The sequence below is a fragment of the Helicoverpa zea genome, chromosome 3 (genome assembly GCF_022581195.2).
Source record: "Helicoverpa zea isolate HzStark_Cry1AcR chromosome 3, ilHelZeax1.1, whole genome shotgun sequence".
Classification (NCBI taxonomy): Eukaryota; Metazoa; Arthropoda; class Insecta; order Lepidoptera; family Noctuidae; genus Helicoverpa; species Helicoverpa zea.
In genome coordinates, this window is record NC_061454.1 from 12340485 (window position 1) to 12361532 (window position 21048).

General features: G+C 36.1%; 2 protein-coding genes across 6 annotated transcripts in view; one reads left to right on the top strand and one right to left on the bottom strand.

Moving 5' to 3' along the window:
* Positions 1–3698: 3698 nt before the first annotated feature.
* Positions 3699–9726, top strand: LOC124646175 (cytochrome b-c1 complex subunit Rieske, mitochondrial). The gene is made up of 4 exons (XM_047186259.1): positions 3699–3997; positions 4092–4235; positions 8234–8411; positions 9340–9726. Exons 1-4 carry the CDS (start codon positions 3793–3795, stop codon positions 9626–9628), a joined length of 816 nt encoding a protein of 271 aa, XP_047042215.1. The 5' UTR covers positions 3699–3792; the 3' UTR covers positions 9629–9726.
* A 3837-nt stretch (positions 9727–13563) lies between these two features.
* The window catches only part of LOC124646358 (protein spire), a 165745-nt gene continuing 158260 nt past the window's right edge, over positions 13564–21048 (bottom strand). For 2 of the 5 annotated variants that reach the window (XM_047186486.1, XM_047186484.1), the window contains 9 exons: positions 19183–19303; positions 18942–19022; positions 18136–18247; positions 16780–16927; positions 15812–15958; positions 15578–15679; positions 15332–15469; positions 14431–14675; positions 13564–14147 (listed from right to left, as the gene is read on the bottom strand). In XM_047186486.1, coding sequence (XP_047042442.1) covers positions 13949–14147; positions 14431–14675; positions 15332–15469; positions 15578–15679; positions 15812–15958; positions 16780–16927; positions 18136–18247; positions 18942–19022; positions 19183–19303 — 1293 coding nt within the window. In that variant the 3' untranslated portion in view covers positions 13564–13948. The remainder of the gene's footprint in view (positions 14148–14430; positions 14676–15331; positions 15470–15577; positions 15680–15811; positions 15959–16779; positions 16928–18135; positions 18248–18941; positions 19023–19182; positions 19304–21048) is intronic. The other 3 variants (XM_047186489.1, XM_047186488.1, XM_047186487.1) reach the window with 2 other exon arrangements.

The following is a 21048-nucleotide window of genomic DNA, read 5'->3' on the forward strand; positions in this document are numbered from 1 at the left end:
ATTCCTCACCCCCACAATCACACTAGTGGTTACCTATGTCAATTCACAGCCACTAAGAATTATTATTATGGTGCCTTTATCATTTGATTAAGTTAATAATCATTAATAAGATAAGAACCTATATAGGTGTATCTGTTATTTGTATAGAATAGGTACCTAAATACCTTCTTGAGAAATAAATTAAAAATTAACGCCTGCTTAGGCTGGTAATATCAAAGACAGTTAAAAAGTTCTGGTCATATATTCATTTTTCATTCAGCAGCTTTGAAGATCTGAATTTTAAATACATGAAAACTTTGAGTAACTAACATTTAAAATTAAGATTTAGTCAGTCAATTTGGGCAGTAAATAAATAAGATATTAAGTTTTAGTGGTTATTATAATAGTTCTTTAGTGTAGAAATCTAAGTAAATTCCACTTGTTAAAACATTTCTTATGAAAGTGGAAAATAGTGAGAATATTTCATCAGATTGATCTATTATTGACCTGGTAGAGAGAATAGATATGCTGCTATGTAATACATAGATATGCTATATAACAGATAGCTTCACTGAAAACAAAAAATGCTTTTACACTCATTCAAAGCATACTACACCATTATCATAGCAAGTTGTTATGGCTATTAATAGCAACTCAACATACTGGCAGTAGCAATGTTTTTCTTAATAACAAACCGGATCACATTATGCAATTTTCAATAATTGCAAGCAATTGTCTAAGAATTATTAGCCAGTTAAAAAACCAGACAGATAGAGACTAAAAAACAGCCAAAATACCATCAAAACCCATATGTAAACAAAACACCATAAAGCAATTTAGGTACCTATGCAGTTTAAAAGTAAAAAAAAAGTCATTGAATAATTTTGTCAGTCTAGCATAGCGTATGCAAAGGACTCAGAACAGATTGCATAAGCTACATTTGGGAACTCTTCTAAGGACTTAAACCATATTTTAACCAGATTTGTCTTGATATAAGCTGTACACAAGATGAAGAATGACCACAATCAATGCATCTTCACAAAAATAACTTATAAAAGTAAGAAATAACTTTGGTGAAAGTTACCCTGAAAATATAGCCGATTGTATATACATATAGCTGGGTTACTTACCTTACGTAGGATCTGCCGCGAGCTGGTGAAGGAACTGGCATTTGTAGAAGGTTTCGCATTCTGCTGGCCATACTTATATAAGTAGCTACTAGGAACTTGGTATGTCTTCGTGAAGATCACCTCCTAATGGCAAACCAAACAAACTTTATTAAAGCAGTTTGTGGATAAAACTACTAAAGCACGCGTATTATAAGAATATTACTTACAGATTTACAGTATCATCCAAAACAGTGCGATTAATTACGATACATATAGAAGTAATTGGACACGAAGAAGGACTGGCATTTTCACTTACTTTTAATACAGTCATTATAACGATTATCGCAAATATTACTGCACTTACTTAACAATTAAGTTTTCATTCAAAATGAAATTACCAACAATTGAAACAATACAAAACAAAAGAGCGCGAAATGAAAATTCGAACGTTTATTCATTTTTATTTGAAAGAAGAATGTTGCCAGTTTGCCAGATGTGGTTGCCAGTAATTATTTATATTTTTCTTCTTTTCTTTCAAACCACCACCACCGGCGGACGTCTGACATGCAAAAGAATACGTCATATCCTTTTTCGAGAAAATTATCAATACAACAATAGTAATTTTCCTATATAATTTTAGTGAAAAGGGCCATGAAATGACAGCTGTTTTATATAAATAAGTAGTTAGGTAGCATCATGGTTTGATTGTGTTCGCTAATTTTGGTTTGATTAATGGCAGGCAAATCCTTTACCTATTTATTTTACCATTTACTTTACCAATCCAATAACATAGTGAATCACTCGATATATCTCTAGATGAAAAAGAGGAACCTAATAATAATTTTAAACTATAGTTAGTTTTTATTTAAAAATTATAACTACCTAATCAATCACACCTAGCTACATGGACAAGAGGGTCCTTAATTTTTCTTTCTTTGTAAAAAAAGCTTTATCTTCTTCGTTACTATTTTCACCGCTGCCCTGCCTACCTATTTGTTCGGCAGTGGCGGCGCCTGTATTACAGCGAGAAGGAAATAATAAACACCGTATTAGTACAGATAACAAATCACGCAGCGATCGCTGACTGAATAGAAATTGTATCAAATGAGGCGAAGACGACGCGATACGATCACGTGCGGACGCATCCGGGCTTTGTCGCGCTCCGGATTTTGATTTTTAGGGATAATAAAAAGAATCTCTTCGTGCGAATTCACAAACGTAAAAGGAGGGATGGTTTAACGTGGACCTATAAATACCAAGCCACGAAAAGTTATCATTCAATGTAAATATATCTTGGTAATGGAGATATACAAAAATACCCGCATGTACCTGGTATACTTTAGTACTCTTTGCCCGCATGGTCTAGTGGTAGCAAAGTGGTCTCCGGTTTGATTCCCGGGTCGAGCAGAAATAGCTCATACATTCACGTATCAGACCGGAGTCTGGAAGTCGGTGTCGTAAAATATAGTAATTATGCACCTTAAAAAACATTGCGCTTTTTTGTTACATGAGAACAAATTTTAACAAACAATTTTGAACAATAAATCATCTAAATAATAAAAAAAAATTAACGTACCTAACAATTAGGCCTACAAGGCCGTTAGGTGTTAAAATTCTCATTATTTCTAATAAAATTTTATTCAATAGCCGAACTGGTTGTGGGCTAGCAGTGAATGCCAATATAATGCAAAATTCGGTGATCAATGAATATTTATTTGCTCAAGGCCTAAGGCTAAAGTTGGTGGAACATTGATTTAAATAAATCATGACTTTCATAGAAAACTTGCATTTTCGTGGAATTGATTATGGTATCTGGCAATCACGCATTATGCAAGTCTGGTCACGTTAACCACTAAAAACGAATCCTAAAAACTTTAAAATCAAAATTGCTTGTTTTTTTAGACTTATCTAATGACAGATTGATAATATTTCTGTATTTCTGTTATAAGTTTTATACTACCGACATAAAAACATTTTGATTTTCCTGTTAGGTTGTCCATTCAACTCTGTCCATTCTGTTTGAGTATTTTTTTAGAATGTTGACATAATTTTCGATTTTTTTTGGTGACTTTTTAATTTGTAAGAAAGAAAAATTTATTTGCATAGCTTTTTTTACATTCACGCATTCAATTTATGAATATTGTTGTAAATATGAATGCGTTCAAATTTTGTGTTGCCCGTTCCTAAAATGAGGTGTCACTGTCATTATCAACCAATCAAAATCAATACGCAGCGAATGTTTCGTTCCGTATCTACACTACTCTCATATCTTTAGCGTAAGAAACTAGCTCCCTTCTTAAAGCGTAATAAGTCCAAAGATGGATTATATTCAGCCAGCACTGAAATTCTTTTCTGCGATAGGTACAGTTGGAGGGGTAACGAGAACTATTTTATGAAGTATTGATTTATTTAATTAAAGCGGATTTAATAATATTTTTGGTAATTTTGTATTAGGTATATAATATCGCGCCATAATTGTGATAAGCAATAAACATTGTGAAAGAAACTTTTGTGGGATTAACACAATTTATAGGGTTTTTTCTTCATGCTTAAAGTACCTGAATTTTTGTATCGGAATGATGTTTGTGACATCGTTGCAAAAAATTGCATGTGGCAACATCAAATCTGACATTTCTTTAATCGAGCACTTCGCTCAGCGAAAATATTAAAGCAATTTTGTTGCGTATTTCTGCTGTGATACAAAATGACTTCGGTCACGCGGGCTGGGCATTTGGCTCCTTACTTTAAGGCAAGTTCATCGGTGGTTTCTAATGGCCTGAAGCCTCTGGTTGTCGCGCATACACCAGCTGAAAAGGTGTTGGTGCACCCCTTGCCAAAAACCTCGACTGTGGAGTCACTGCATGGATCCCTGCCTATCCAGGGCTTGAAGGCCAGAGTAAACGGTCGCGGTGAGTTATTTTCACTATGATTTTGTAGTTTTGTTAAATATTTCTGGGGATTTACGACGAAAAATCGTGTTACATAACACCTTGTCACTTCTAGGGCCAAGCCATGTACGTTTCGCGCATACCGACATCAGCTACCCCGACTTCTCGGCGTACCGTCGCAAGGAGACGCAGGATCCCACCGCGAGGGCTAACGACAACGTCGATGGACGTCAGTCCTTCACTTATCTTATCGCTGGAGGTTAGTCCTTGAAAGGACGATGGGCGTTTTGGTACCCTGTCCAACAGTGTTGATTCTAGTACCATTGCGTAGGTCTTGGCAAGCCAAAAAATGTTTACTATGACGACTAGTCCCAATTCCTTGTCCATTTCGCGTGACATCGACTAATAGAATGTATAATGTTCATAAATCATCAACGTAGATGTAGTTCTTAAATCCAACTGTATTGAATAAAAACTGGTAAAGTAACAAAAAAACAAGAATTTGGCCTTCTTAGAATGTTTGCCTGCCCACTGCTTTAAAAAAAGTCTGTGTGCAAACCTTTGCAGTTCACGCAGAATATAGCTTATGTATTTGATGAAAGTCTTTCAGTATTTACAATCAATTAATGTTTAATGATTATCGTGTTTTAATAACAGGTTTTTTTTTTATTTCATATAATGTGTAGGTACAGTCAGCACCAAAAGTCGATGAACAGAATCAACATGACAAAACACCTGTTCACAATAAAATGCCATAAGTTATAGTCGCAACTAGGAAACAAAATAGACTGTACACCAGAAACTTACAAAAGTCGTTAAACACGAGTATTTCAAAAGTATCTGTGCACTAGTATTCCTAAAGTCGCTGTACACCATCAATCCAAATGTCGCTGAGCATCATTGTATCAAAAGTCACTAAACAGCAGTAAATACAAAATTAGGTTAACAAAGTATATTTTTAATGTTGCCGTGTGTTAATGTACTTTTGACGCTTATGTTGTTCAGCTACTTTTGGGACAGTACTTGCTTGACCTTAATAATGTATGTTAATATGTTAGTATCTATTTCAATAATTTTAATAATTATTTTGGAAATACACTCTTTTGCAAAAAAAGCGGGCACCTATGCGAAATCTTAGTTTTAAGGACTTTACGTGTATTTTAAAGGGTTTTAATGATTGTAGTATGTTTCTAGCATCAAAAGGGTTAGCCAAGCATGCGTGAGAGTGTATTCTCAATTTGAATTTTGTACAATTGCTAAGAAATTGGTTAAACCTTGTTTTGGACTAACTGCTGGCAGAAAGTTCGTCGGTGTTTTGAAAAGTTTTTGAAGTGATTTTCAGAAAACTGATAATGCAGTCTTAATTAATGTACCTTTTTGTTGGATCAAAACATTTTTGAAAAACTATGCGTATTTGATAAAATTTTCACCTGCTCTAAATGGGCTATACTGATGATTGATGGCAATGTTAAGAGTTTCGGTATTTTAGTGTAAAGCGTTCTTCTGTTTAGATATTATACCCACGTGTTTTAAAATATCGCTTTTTCATAATTAAACACTATTTAGAGGAGTATCAGTACATTGGGCTGCGACAAAACCAATTTAAAGTAAGCAGTGCTGATCACAACTCGTCTCCTTTCGGACTTTAACATTTTTAAAAATCTTGAATTTCTACAAAATACAGAAAATGGCGCATAGACTGTGAGCACGAGGTCTTAAGGTCTCGTAATCACTGATTTTCAAACAACCTCGTCTCTTGGGAAACTCCGTAGACCTCCGAAGATCTATGAGTCTGAGCGTTCAAATAGCGTGTTTTCATCCCACGGACATTTTATGAAATAAACTTGCCTGCACCGAGATTTCCTAGCATCTACAGCACTTTCCTTCACTTCAAAAACTTTTCAAAACACCGACGAACTTTCTGCCAGCAGTTAGTCCAAAACAAGGTCTAACCAATTTCTTAGCAATTGTACAAAATTCAAATTTAGAATACACTCTCACGCATGCTTGGCTAACCCTTTTGATGCTAGAAACATACTACAATCATTAAAACCCTTTAAAATACACGTAAAGTCCTTAAAACTAAGATTTCGCATAGGTGCCCGCTTTTTTTGCAAAAGAGTGTATTTCCAAAATAATTATTAAAATTATTGAAATAGATACTAACGTATTAACATACATTATTAAGGTCAAGCAAGTACTGTCCCAAAAGTAGCTGAACAACATAAGCGTCAAAAGTACATTAACACACGGCAACATTAAAAATATACTTTGTTAACCTAATTTTGTATTTACTGCTGTTTAGTGACTTTTGATACAATGATGCTCAGCGACATTTGGATTGATGGTGTACAGCGACTTTAGGAATACTAGTGCACAGATACTTTTGAAATACTCGTGTTTAACGACTTTTGTAAGTTTCTGGTGTACAGTCTATTTTGTTTCCTAGATGCGACTATAACTTATGGCATTTTATTGTGAACAGGTGTTTTGTCATGTTGATTCTGTTCATCGACTTTTGGTGCTGACTGTACATGGAAGCCAGTATGTTTAAAGATAGTATGTAACTAAAATGATTAGTTGTGTTTTCAGAAATGTTTTGAACTTTTGTCAAATCAGATGACGATTGTGTTTCCGTAGTATGACTCCATAGACTATTACAACCTTTAGATTATAATAGTGTGTATCTCAAACAATTTAAGATGTCTATTAACTGAGTTTAAAATTATTATACTGACGACATATGCCTCTTAATGAATTTGCATATATGGATGACATACTTGTTTCTATGTCGATTTAATTTTTATCGTTACTTGGATCGGACAGCTAATTGAGGCAAGCCCCATAGTTTTTATTATTCTTCACGTAAATACCTTTCTAATGATATATCATACGTTACTGTTGGAGCGGGTACCAAATCCCATACAAAGTGCCCATTGTCCTTTTCATTGGTTATCTAATTTAGTGTTTATAGAGCAATTGTTTATCCTGACTTGATCGATTCAAGTTATCATGCTTCAGTGGGACCACAAAACAATTGTATTACTTTATGAAAACAAAAAAATAAAAGGTAAGTATGTATTAAATAGTTATGTGTGTATTGTTACACGTTGTGTTTATTAATAGTACTTGGCATTAACCTTGAAATGTCATGTAAACAGAGCAACACTTTCATTTATATGGGAACTATCTATCCAAGTCGTAATATCTGTGACTAAACTAATTACTGTTTCAGGAATTTATATTTTTCTATGTTCTTTTGAAATTATGAATGCCATAATAAAATCTCCCGGCTGTTTCTGAGGAGTCAAAATTTAATGTTCGATATAATATGAATGGATCACAATATTTTCATAATATTATGCAATGCAAAATAAAAAACAAAACCATGCAATTGGAACCATGCATAATGGTTGTTAATAACTAAAATATTTTCTCAAAGGTATAATATATTTATATTTGCTTATTAGAGTATAAATAAGTTTGCATGAATTTAACTTACTATTTATCAAATGAGAGAATGGTTGAAGCTGCTGAGATCTAGAACACATATGTTTGGTCAGTGGGTCATCTCGCAAAAGAAAATCTTTAAATATACTGCAGGATCTGACTTATTCAGTGTAATGGTAATTTACTCAACCTGGGTGGGTTTTATATGAATATATCATACCATTATTTGTTAGATTGTACCAGTTAATTTCATATTTTTTTTATGGATTGATGTAACAGCTAATTCCGTGAAACTTCATTTATGTTTACATAGGGTTGTCATCCTTCTGGTTTCCCCAGATTTGACCTACTTCAGTGCCCAGACAGGATTTTATTTTGCAGTCTGGATTCTTAGGTTCTGCTGCACCATTTCAAAAACGTAACCTAGGAATGGAATCATGGGGGAGCAGATCATGACGAAGTTTTGCTCACCAACCTAGCCTATTCACTGCCTATCTAGCTTTATCCAACTACAAGCATTAATATAAAACAAAAAAACTACCAATCAAATCAAATCAAAATCAATCAAAAGTCATTTATTCAAAGTAGGCTGAAAATCAGCACTTTTCGAACGTCAAATTTACAAAGGACAGCTCCCAAAACGCCCGCCCTTCACCTGCCTATTCGAGTTTTACACATTTGATGAATTTAGTTCTCTTCATCAGATGTTCTTTAATATAATTAGTTTCTTATGGAAATGTGTAACCATAAACTAATATGTGTAATAGTAAAAATTCAACATCTAAAATTTAAATTGTACATTTTCAGCCGGTGGTGTGGCCGGTGCGTACGCCGCCAAGTCCTTGGTGACGCACTTCGTGTCATCCATGGCAGCCGCTGCCGACGTCTTGGCCTTGGCCAAGATTGAGATCAAGCTGTCTGAAATCCCAGAGGGCAAGTCTGTCACCTTCAAGTGGCGTGGTAAGCCACTGTTCATTCGTCACAGGTGAGTTGGACTACTTGGTTAATTATTCTGTTATGATATTTTCGAAACCAGTCTAAAACTAAACTCATTGTTCTGAGATCTTATATTCAGAGAAGTGTCATGTATGCCAAATAATGATGAATTTTTTGACATTTGAGTACACAAAAAATTTGGCATATCCTGTACTATTGCTACAAATTGATCTATTTGTGAATATCCTGGAAAGATTCTGCAAAAAATGGTTAGTTAAATGCAAAATCTTGAACTTAATTATCATACATATCCTACTGGACTGGAGGCAGACATATATAAGTCTAATAAGTATTTACGTGTGCTAAATGTTCTTTATAAGTGAAAGTTACATCTTAACTATCTACAAAAACATAGAGGTACTTTAGGAATAGGTATATCATTTCTCTGCCAAATGATTTACAAGTACTGCCCTTCGTATTGCGCATTTAGCCGATCAACATGACGCGTCACGGAATGTTTTCCTCTAAAAATACTCATTGCACTACTTATACTTATGTTCCATTATAATAAAATATGCTGCTTTCCTGCTGCTTTCCTCCGAAGGTTAGAGGGAATCTAACATTGAGGCCATATAAGACAGATTTCGCAAAAGACTAAATATTATTTTGCCTAATAAGGTTTTCACCTAGGAAATATGCCAGGACCCCATGAATCTATGTCAGAATCTGTATAATCTATGCAAAAAACAAAAACGCTGTTTTATTAATTTACCAATCAGTGCTGGTTAAGTACAGTTGATATAATATCATTGAGAAATAAAACAAAAATGCTTATAAAGTTATACCTCTAGTAAGTAAATAGATAAATAGTTTATTGAAATCCGCAGTAGTTAAGTAGCTAAACATACATAGAAATACTCAGTGGATGATCTATTTAAAGAAATATTGTTTCTAATTATCCTATTATGCATCCGCAGAACCGCAAACGAGATTAGCACCGAGCAGTCGGTGCCCGTGGAAACTCTTCGCGACCCGCAGCACGACAACCAGCGCACACAGAACCCCAAATGGCTCGTCGTCATCGGTGTGTGCACCCACCTGGGTTGCGTGCCCGTCGCCAACGCCGGTGACTTTGGCGGATACTACTGCCCCTGCCACGGGTCCCACTACGACGCCTCCGGCCGCATCCGCAAGGGCCCCGCCCCCCTCAACCTCGAAGTACCCCCCCACAGCTTCGTCGAAGAGGGCCTCCTAGTTGTAGGCTAAACGACGTTATTAATTAGACAATTTATTTATATAAGTATACCGATTCAGAATCAATAGGCGTCATCTAATCTTACAATCAATAAATGTGATTGCTGTTATGTTATTGTTTTATTTTCAGACACGTAATTATACGAGCTTTTGATTTGCATCCGTTTTAAATTCAATTATGCTAATGATTCTCGAGCCAAATCAGCAATAAAATGGGTAGGTTATTTTTCTTATTTACGTAAATCCGTCAGTGCGTAACGCAACCGTATTTTAATTCCGCGCGTGTGATAATAGTCTAACAACCACGCTGCGCGCTCACACAAACGCAAACGATACATATACAAATCATAGGCAACGAAATTACTACGAAAACTTTATGCTTAAAGATAAAGCAAAACGAACATTCTGTCAAACATCAGCTGTTAACAGGCCAGTGAACTTTTCTTTGGCGCTCTAGTATTACCTACTGTCATAAGTAAGATTTCTGTATTCCAATTGTGCTAAAAATCAGTTATTCGGAGGTTTTCTTTTTGAGAATTAAAAAAAAATAGTTCCCAAAAAAGTCATAAGATGGCGCTGTACCTACCACACGTGAGTGTACCTTGCCTTTGCCAAGTTAAAAAAAACATGGCACCCAAGCATGAGACCCAAGAAATTTAGATTTCTGGACAAATTGTTTTTCAAATCTCTCGAGACATTCGGATAATAATCTGACTGACTTCTGAAGGGCTCGGTGCAATGTTTTTTTTTACCTTGGCAAAGGTACACTCACGTAGTAGTATTCTCCTCCCATTGAGATAATTCAGCGTTCTTCATGTAAGTACTTAGTTCCCTAGCATTTGTTTTTCCTATTAACATTTTCTACATGGTTGTTAGCTAATCGTTGTTAGTAACCATAAATCTATGTAGGTAGGTATGTGATCATTTACCTAAAATCTCAATAGACCGCGTGACGTCATATGTTGGTTAAGATTGTGGGCCCAACCCATCATGCCGACTAGGGTAGGTCTGCCACTGAACTCGACCAATCGATTCCACCATCGGACGGCGGAGTTGATTGTTGAAGGTACGGCGAATGGTTCCAATAGAATATTTTAATTTTAGTGGGATTAAGTACCTCCCCTTTGAACGCAGCCGAAGCATTTGCAGTCTATCATTAACTCTACAATGCCTGACTTGTAATCAAACCATAGTATTCTGGGGTGTGTTTTGAATATTTTAAAAGTAAGTACGTAGGCATATCTTTATACATTACCGTAATCAAATGTGTCAAAGATGTAGTAGTACTTACCTGGTACCTAAGGTGTGTAGTTTTGTAGGATATCAAGGTAATAAAAATATATATCAACGATTTGTATTCATGTTTATTTAAGTATGGTTTTGTTTTCATCATCGATTATTTCCACTTACATAAGTACTTAAGTTCTTTAAACAGTTACAATCTAAGTAACATCTAACAGACTACTAAATTACACATTTACAAGTAATAACTGGGCTTTTTAAATGTACAAGATATAAATTAACAAATATTGACGACAAAAATATTTAAAAAGAAATGGCGTAAAGGAAAATGTCAATGCTGAACAATCAATGGGTAATTAGGCCATTTTGTAAGTACCCAGTAGGTACATTATTTAAAAACATGACGGCTGCTATCATTTAACTTAAAAATAACTAAATTAACGGAGGGAATGTAAGAGTTGAGGGAAAACCCAGTTTTAATAATTAATTACGATGATTAATTACTTTGAAAATAGTTCTACCATTTTATTTGAACCGCTACTATAGTTTTACTCTAGAAATCTATATTTACAAAGGAGTACTAGATAGTGGGTATAATTCGCCAAATAATTTAGTTAATTCTAAATAAATTTAGTCAAGTCTGTAATTGCGGCAGTAATAAATACATGTCGTGCTAAGGCTTAGTTCTCACTAGTGCATTTTCACGAACAATGGGTTTGTAATGGAGTGGTTCTCCAATACACAAAGGCCAAAGTGAAAAAGTTGTTTTCTTATTTCTTCTGCATTACTATTGCCGCATTAGAGATCTCGACTTGTATGAATATGAATGGAGTAAATGTTTTCGCAATCATACATCTCATACAAACAATCAGACTTAATAAAGCTGGTTGCATACTGTCGACTGAACTGTCAAACGTAATTTTTATATCACGAATAACTGAAGAACTGGCAAAATAAATTCATATAAAAAATAAAATATACTCGTAAATCCTTCATAAAAACAGTTGTATCAAAAGTACGCAACCGGTTTAAAGAAAAATAAATATTTCTGTATTTTTTTGTGGTTTTGTATTTTTTTATATTGAACCAAAAACTTAAGTGAAAAAATAGAAACTTAAAACAAAATATGGTCTTGATCTGTACTCATAGGTAGGCACGTAGGATTTTCACACGTGACATGCTCGCGAACAAACGCACATGCAATTTTAGTCACTGATAAAAATATTCATCTCGATTCGTATGGCACAGGAAACTTAACATAATGAAAACAATTGCTCTGAATGTCACACAAATTAAGTATTTTAATGCAATTCATTTCATGTCGGATATTCACGTAGATTTTAAATCAATGTCTATAAAATATTTAATTAATACGAATTACAAAAATATCAAAATAAACTGTAAACAATTTTCTGTGGACATAAATGTCAAATTAATAATGCATAATTAATCTAACGTGAATATCCGACGTTAGTCTTGGAAATTGGTCAGGGGGTCATTAATTGAGAAGATAGTTTGGAAGGACGTCAACTTGTGGAAAATTTTATGAAAACATGAATTTTACATCAAGCATGTCTTATGACAGAAAAATACATCGAATAAAGATTTTTTTCCACAATTTGACATCGAAGATTTCATTCATGCTTCTAAAATGTTTGATTTTATAACACGGATTCTACAAGAGTTTCATAACATCTATACAATATAATTTCGTTTTATATAACAACATTGATAGTACATTGTATTTTTGAACACACATTTTTAATTTCACATCGACATTGTAGACATGTTAAAACATTCATTTGGAGAAAAATATAAATATATCTATTATTAAGTGACAAAATATTATTTAGTAAATTTCTGGAATATAACATTATTTTTTATTTATTTTATAATATGAGTATCTCTGATAATATAGGATAAATATTTTTTTGTATAATTTAATGACTTTTATAATAATTATGATTTTGTGCGATAAACAAAAATAGTTGTAGGTAGTAACGTCTGTCAAAGGTCATAGAGTATTGTCAAAGTTCATTTTGTGTGAACAAAATGTATGGTCCACGTACGAAACACAACATAGACACTACACAACCTTGGAAGCTCGATTCTTGAACGTTCTGTGACTTCTAATCAATTCGGAACGTCGATATAGACAAATTCCTGATAAATATTATTGATATTTTACTATTAGATTAATATTTTAATGTCATTGAGTATTTACAAAATGGAAACTATAGTTCGGCCATTCAGAGAATGCGTTCCTGACACGTCGCGATTGAACTGACGACGTAACTACATTCATTGATTATTGATATAATAATGTTGTTTTAATGCTCCTCAATTGTTAAAACGGTAAACAACCAGCAAAAATATTTTTATCGTAACTGCAACGCCATTGCAAAGTTACGTCGTCAGTTCAATCGCGACGTGTCAGGAACGCATTCTCTGAATGGCCGAACTATAATGATAGATAGGATCTAGTCAAGAATGGAATAAATGGTAAGTTGAATGGGAATAACAATCTGGATCTAAGAAATAATTACAAAATGAAAATTAAATAAAGAGATTATTGCGTTAGTAGGATATTTAAGGGCTAGAATATTTGACCAACCAGTGTGAAAGATTCATAATAATACTTCTATTAAAAATATAACTCATCATAATAATTGATTCCAATGTTAGTGAGGTAATGAAAAATAAAATATTACAAAACATAGATTTAAGGAAAAATAAAAATGTACAATTATTTCGTAAGCTTCTTAAGGCGAAGGTATTGACGATCCTTCGAATATTTTGTTCTATGTTGCGTCGCAGCAGAAATACGTACAGCTCAACTCTAGTATCTCCACTGGACCGACTGTGTGGTGCACGCACCAGCTTCACCAGCAAGCGCGGGAACACTGTGACGTCAACATTCAACCGAAATTGTTTTGTATCACTGTAAGTTTTTAGCTGAATCACTTGACCGATCACGTTTGGGTTCGCGAAAATTTTTGATGGCACTCGCTTGGTGTGGTCGAGTTCGTGAGTGGTGTGGGGTGGTGCAGGTCACAGGAACCACTGGCGGGTGGCGGCGTGGCGCGCGCACTAACAGTCGGCGGTGTAGACGGGCGCCAGGTCGAGCGTGAGGTGGCGCAGCGCGCGGTCGCGCGACGCCGAGCGCGACGCGCGCGACGACTTGATGATCTGCAGCACCATCGCCTTGCAGTCGTGGCACACCGCCATCTGCACGCCGCGCAGCCGCTCCGCCGCCGTCACGCCCGTCGTGCTGCGACCGTACCTCGCTCTGGAATTAATTGGGGCGGTTTAATTGATGACCGACAGCTTTCAGGACCTGTATTGAACAACAGAACAACTTTGATGCAGCTATGACAATCTGTGATCCAAGCTGTTATCGTCTTTTAGTCGCGGATAATTCAGATAGATAATTAATTACTTTTCTGCGTGTCAAAGGACCAATTTTCCTGTTTTCATAATTACAAGTCCTGTGTTGTAAACAATGAATTTCATTTTAAGCACTCCTTCGCCTCTTTCTTAAGTTCCTTTCAAATCTATGCAGAAGGACATACCTGCGATCTAAAGTAGAAGGCGGCGTGTTAACAAGCGACATGGCCTGCGGGCCCTCCACGCTGCGGGACATGGAGTGCGGCGGCACGGACAGCTGGTCGGAGAAGCCGAGCGCCGAGCCGCCGCGGGAGCCGGGCGCGCTGTGTGCGGCGGCCAGCGACACCGGCCCGGCGCACGCCGCGCCACTCGCGCGCCGCGTGGCTGCCGGGCTGCTCGGTGCACTGCCCACGCTGTTCTCCACCATGCTCTGTGGACAACGGCGGAAGAGGGTTAGTTAGAATGTGGAGTTGAGTAAGCTTGTATTCCTATAAGCCACGAGTTGGCAAACTTTGCTACAGTTAATTATGAATATAAAACCAAAACCAATATAAAACCTAGAATATCAGAAAACATAGTGCTAGTACGAAAAGGTGCAGAAAACTCTAAATTACTCTTTCAAATGATAGAGCTCTCTTTTTAAGAAAAATATACCCAATAAGTCAAACATTGTCGCGTTAGAAACATCATCGATTACCAACTTATCATTACAAATTCCATCTATAACATAACGACACTAAACAACGGCATCATCACGATAATGGCAACACATTTGCGGCACATAACGGAAGACCAAATGATGACATAAACTAGATGATCGACAATGATGACAATAATTGGGCATTGACAGCCGCGGGCGATGTTTGCGGCCAACCGCTCACATTATCACTCATCGCATATCGTGTTACGGGAAATGTAATTTGTGCGGAGTATATCGTAATATGGGTGTGGTTTTTCCGGAGTTTTTTTGAGCTTTTGCTAAGCTACCTTAAAAAGCGAGTTTTAGAGTTGTTGTTTTAACGTTTAAAATCTTAAGTGAGATTTCGGGATAATTGAAGAAAATAATTTATGGAGTCTTTCACTCACCGAGTACTCAGGAGACACGAGCCTGGACATGAGGCTCCTGGGGAAGGAGGAGTGCGCCTCGTCCTCTGGTGAAGGAAGCAGCGAGGGGCTCAGCAGCACCACCGGCACGTGCGCAAAGTGCTCCGTTGGGATACGCATCTGTTATAACAAAGAACATATACTTGCAGAAAAAGTATAAGAAGAATAAGCCTGAGCAAGGAATAACAAGGATAAGTGGACGATGTTTTAAAAAGGTGTAGAACTTACCTTTGAACAACACTTTTGACAGACAGTCTTTTTACACAATTTACACTTCTGGCCCCAAGGACCAAAAATTCCGAATCTTGTTTTCAAACACAAGAAGCATACCTGAAAAAAGTGAACAAGAATTAATCATTTTGAACTTAGCCTCTTCAATTTGAAAATAATAAGCTGTAAATAAACGTCGGTGTTATAAAGAAAATTCCAGCTACTCCTATCAATAAAACAGTGAATACTCACTCTTCTCTTTTCCACGTCTTCTTTAACCCTGCCTTCAACTGGCAGGACTTCTAGTTCCGCCTTCGTCAGCACAGACCTGATGTGGACAATCTCTTCCAGGGTCAGAGACAACCGGTCGTCAGACATTATGGCGTCCTGCCACTGTTTCTGAAATGCGAAAAATTTGATTAGGCACGTAGTTAAAGAAGAGCTTCGAAATCGAAGATATGGCTCAGATGAATTTTGCAGTGATGAACTATTTTGCTTCCAATACATATTATATTGGCATATAAGATAGCTCTTATCATGTCAAAAATGATATGTTATCCATTGTCTGCAAGTTTAAATATGTTTTCATACAAAAAGACCAAAGAATTTCAAATTCAGAGCCATTGTATTGTAAAGTCACACATCTACATCTATTCTCCTCACAACTAAAACTACGGAGATCCATGCAAATTTTGTGCTATTTCGAAAACCGCTAACATTTTAGTCACACACTTCTGCATGCATGTGCAAAATAGCGTTTCTAGTAGAATCTACATTCTACATCTTGCAGTTGACTATGGAGAAACTAAGCAATTTACTGCGTGATTTTGCCAATCGTGACTCAAAAGAAGTCTCTCTTTCGATAGAATAAGTTCTATTCTATAATTTTGTTTCAAGCACACTTCTAGCGATGGTCCTTTGATTAAATATTGTAAGTTACTGTTGAAAACAAACTGCATCTCTTCTTATTGGCACCCATTTTATCCTTGAAACAAACAGGTTTTTTTTTTTGCCTTAATATTAATAACTATCAAATAAAATATATTTCACATGACCTCATCAAAGCTATAATAAAAAGAGATGCAATATCTTACATATCATTAGTTACTCTATGAAAAGGACCACACTTCTATTAAATGACACATTTTGGTCGTACCCTTTCATTTCAAGTTATCAAGTTCCGAATCCATCCTCCACCGTCTACTCTAAGTTCTACTCACATGCGAGCCATGGTTGGGGCTGCCACTAACCGACTTGATGAGCTCGTCTTGCAAACTAGATCGAGACCAGGATAGTTCTCCGAGTTGAGCGTCCGCGTCGCTACTTGCTAGGGAAGCTGCGCCGGCGCATGACGCACGGGATCCCGGCCTGAAGAGAAAGAAGTTTGTTTAATTCCTATTCATTAAAAAAAAACTCGTGGTGGCCTAGTGGGCAAAGAACCAACCTCTTGAGTATGAGGGCGCGGGTTCGATTCCAGGTCAGGCAAGTACCAATACAACTTTTCTAAGTTTGAATGTACTTTCTAAGTATATTTTAGACACCACTGACTGTGTTTCGGATGGCACGTTAAACTGTAGGTCCCGGCTGTCATTGAACATCCTTGGCAGTCGTTACGGGTAGTCAGAAGCCAGTAAGTCTGACACCAGTCTAACCAAGGGGTATCGGGTTGCCCGGGTAACCGGGTTGAGGAGGTCAGATAGGCAGTCGCTTCTTGTAAAGCACTGGTACTCAGCTGAATCCAGTTAGACTGGAAGCCGACCCCAATATAGTTGGGAAAAGGCTCGGAGGATGATGAATTCCTATTCATTTTAAAGGGTCAGATGTGTTAGACATTTGATCATCGATTTCTAAACCCAAACCTCCGTTCTTGAAATGGATATGTTACGTGAAATATAAATTCACATCGATATTATTATGAATATTGCGTATCAAAATGATAAAGCTTAACAACGGCCTTACATTCGAAACCTAGAAATAATAAATCTTGACCTCCTGACATTAGACCCCAAGAGGCAACTTTCTAACTGAACGGTTTATTTTCTATGCCCAATTAAAAAGCAATTGTTAAAAGACGTGCCTTGGTATTTAAATCCTTTTAATGCAACAAATATACAAGAAGAACAGTAGACAATATTTCAAATAGTTAAGGTCATAAATAAATATCTACTGAAATGTATTGGATGCAGACAGGAAAAAGCAAAAGTAAGATGTCGAAAGGACCTTGTTGCATAAAAGAACAAGGTCTTTGAATCCCAACCTTAGCATTGCACAAAGGAAGTTATCGGACAAGAAAAAAAACAATGTACCATGTAATATAAACGCTTAACTAGCCTTGGGCCTATTGGACGTGTCGGCACATTTTCCAATTTTCATTCAAAAAATTATAAAAGCGTTTTGCTTCTTTTATAGGTCCCGTCTAACTATATCGCGTCATCTTGAAGTGAAAACCTCGGATGAGCTTTTTCCTATTTATCACACATCTTATTTCTTCCTCATGAAAAGTTGACATAACGAGGTTTTCACTCTAACGGTGTCGATAGGTAACTGTTATGTAATACGGGTAGTCTCGTGCTTACCTTGAATGTGGCAATGAATGAGCTCCATCGGTGGGTGGGCAGACAGCGTGCGTGACGGTGTGACGCCTCATGGACGCGCGCCGTGACGGACACTGCGTTGCCAGATCGTATGCTGTGGATGGAAGGACCAGTTAATATCGAAGCAAATGATTCATAGAAGATATAACCAAAGGTTTACAGTCGAAAGATGATACTTTTTTATCCAAATGTGTAAACTTGAGATAACATTTTAAAAGTTACGGCAAACTTGAATAACTTCTGCCGAAGAAATAAGAATTCTAAATACTGACTGCTTAAAATTACAACCAAGACGCAATTTTAGAAGGTGGAAAGAACAAAGCTATTTCAATTACGGGAAAGGATGAACATTGACTCCAACATCTAACATCAAATTAATAACACAATGATGAAAGTGGTTACAAAATTAGTCGAAAACGTGTATAAAAATGAAAACTTTCCAAACAGTGAATTTTAGTTGAGTTACATGACAATATTACGTGTTCTATATCCTAAATGATACTAATATCACTTTAAACGATGTAGATATCTAATGAAACAAAATACTATCAAAGTTAATAACAATGAGAACAAACGTCGCTGAACTAATAAATCTGATAAAAAAATGGCCCTTAAACTTTCAAAAGTCGAAAAGGGACGTCGCGAAAATTCGTATTCAATTCGTTATTGTCCGCAGAACCACTGAACTGAAAAGACAATGAGAGGTGATTTTGCGAAGCGAACGAACATTTGCAAAGGAAAAAGCGGTAACGTGGTAACGTCGACATGCTCAACTCATGCTGTCATACATTCGAGGGTCTCATCGCAGAACTGGTGGTACTCGTCGTGGGAGATTCGCGTGCGCGGCGGCGCTCGGGGGGGCGTCTCCTCTGTGTGACGTCACCAATCAATCAGTCATTGACAAGGAGTGCATACAAAAGACAATTGTAAGGTTTTGCCGAATTTTAAACACATTCTCATTTCGAAAGGATAACACACACTTCATAAATGGATCTTATTTTTAGAAGTATAAGGTTGATTTTCCCTTACCGGTCCTTTTCCAAGGTTTGGGAGTAGTTTGTTGCTGTGGTGCCGTATGCCTTGGGAAAGGTTGTGGCGCGCATACTTCCGGACTCGTGCACGTTTCTGTGTCATCTTCATCTTCATCGTCCTAGAAAGAAAGGGAATGGTTAATTATGAAGTCAGTTGCAACTTGTAGTTTTCATATTTGAATGTGACATAGGTACTCCAGTTATACCTAAGTTGGTTAACCAGAGCCAAAAAACCTTGGCATCATAAAGTACATAGCTAGCATAGCTAGGGAATTTCAAAAATAACTATGGAATATAAAATTACGTCTAAGTATCAGGATATTAAAGGTCAGTGTTGTAATTTATTTAATCTCCGGAACAGAGATGCACTGAAAATCAATTGACAGATGGAACGATGGAGTCTTCAGACAATTGCTCAAGACTGCATTTTCGCAATATTTAATCTTGTTGCATTTGTCATAGATTCAATTTAGGGATCGTTACAGTTTCAATTCAACCATAGAATCGTTAGACATGTCTACTTACTACTAAATTGTGTACTTGGCTGTTACACAATTTATATAAATAAATAATCTGGTCCTTTGGATCTACAAATTGGATCTAAAAAATTGTCAATACATCTAAACTACTATAAGCCGGTATTCAGTATTCACATTCTTCAATATGGATGTCAATAGGATCCTTCGAGTTTTTGTTTACTCGTGCTGATTTTATTACGACCTCTATAGTAATTCCGGTTTGTTAAAAAGTGACCTTGTCATTAACATAACAAGATATTTTGTTACAATTTTTACGAGAAATTCCAAAAACAAAATACCAAAGTTCATCAACAAAAAATAAGGTTTTTTGAGTCCGTAACGAATGGACAACACAACGTTTTCAATTAAGTGTGAATAAATGAATTTGTTACGAATTAACAGGTTATTAAAGCGTTCAGTAATTAGTACGCAAATCATTATGCAAAGTGAGAATCTAATATTTTGGCATTGGAATCTCCGTAAATTCTTCCTCAATCTTGCGTGTTCTAAAAATATCTTGTCCTTGAAGTGGTTAATAAAACCAGATTTCTAAAATTCCACACGGAACTATCTTTTTTACAAAGGTCGAAAGAAAACGTTTCCGTTGAGTTTGTCTAGAGCTTTTAACAAAATCAAGTCGCATTCAAGATACGTATTAGGGACCTAATAGTTATATGTTAGTAGGCACCGTATTATCAATTATTTGTGTCCTTTAGATATATGTACCTATCTTTAGAAAACTGATTTTTTTCTTCTGGCATCCTGTGTATTACCTACATACCTACAGGAATTTTCTTCACAAATTCTTGGATAGAGACGAAAAGCTTATGGAAAATATTCATTCATAACTTATATTTCGTTCAGATAAATCGCTGTCTAACATAGAAACGGTTGAAGTGGCACAATTTATTATTCACAAAGAGCTGATCAGAATATTGTAAGAAAATCTATGAATAGTATTAACCCTCCGCCGACCTATGGAATGTCTTACAAGCTTTAGTGGCAATTCTTTCGCTTGTTTTGTTATTCATGTACTCAGATTGAATGCTCAATAATGTATCAGAAGCTTTGTTCTTGTCTGTTTTGAAGCTAGGTTTTGTTAAACTAAAGAAAATACGGAGCTTTAGTTAAAATATCAAACAAATAAGAAAGGTAAGACAAGATTAACTCGTCCAGAGTTTGCTAAAGTAATTTATTGTTACCTACTTTGTTCATCGAAATGTTATTGTTTGGCATATTAAATTAAAAGAAACCAAACAAGTCCAAAAAAATTTCTTACCAGAATTTCTTTTTCGTTCAACGATACATTTACCGATAAATCAAGCGTTCCCTAGGGAGCGTTCATA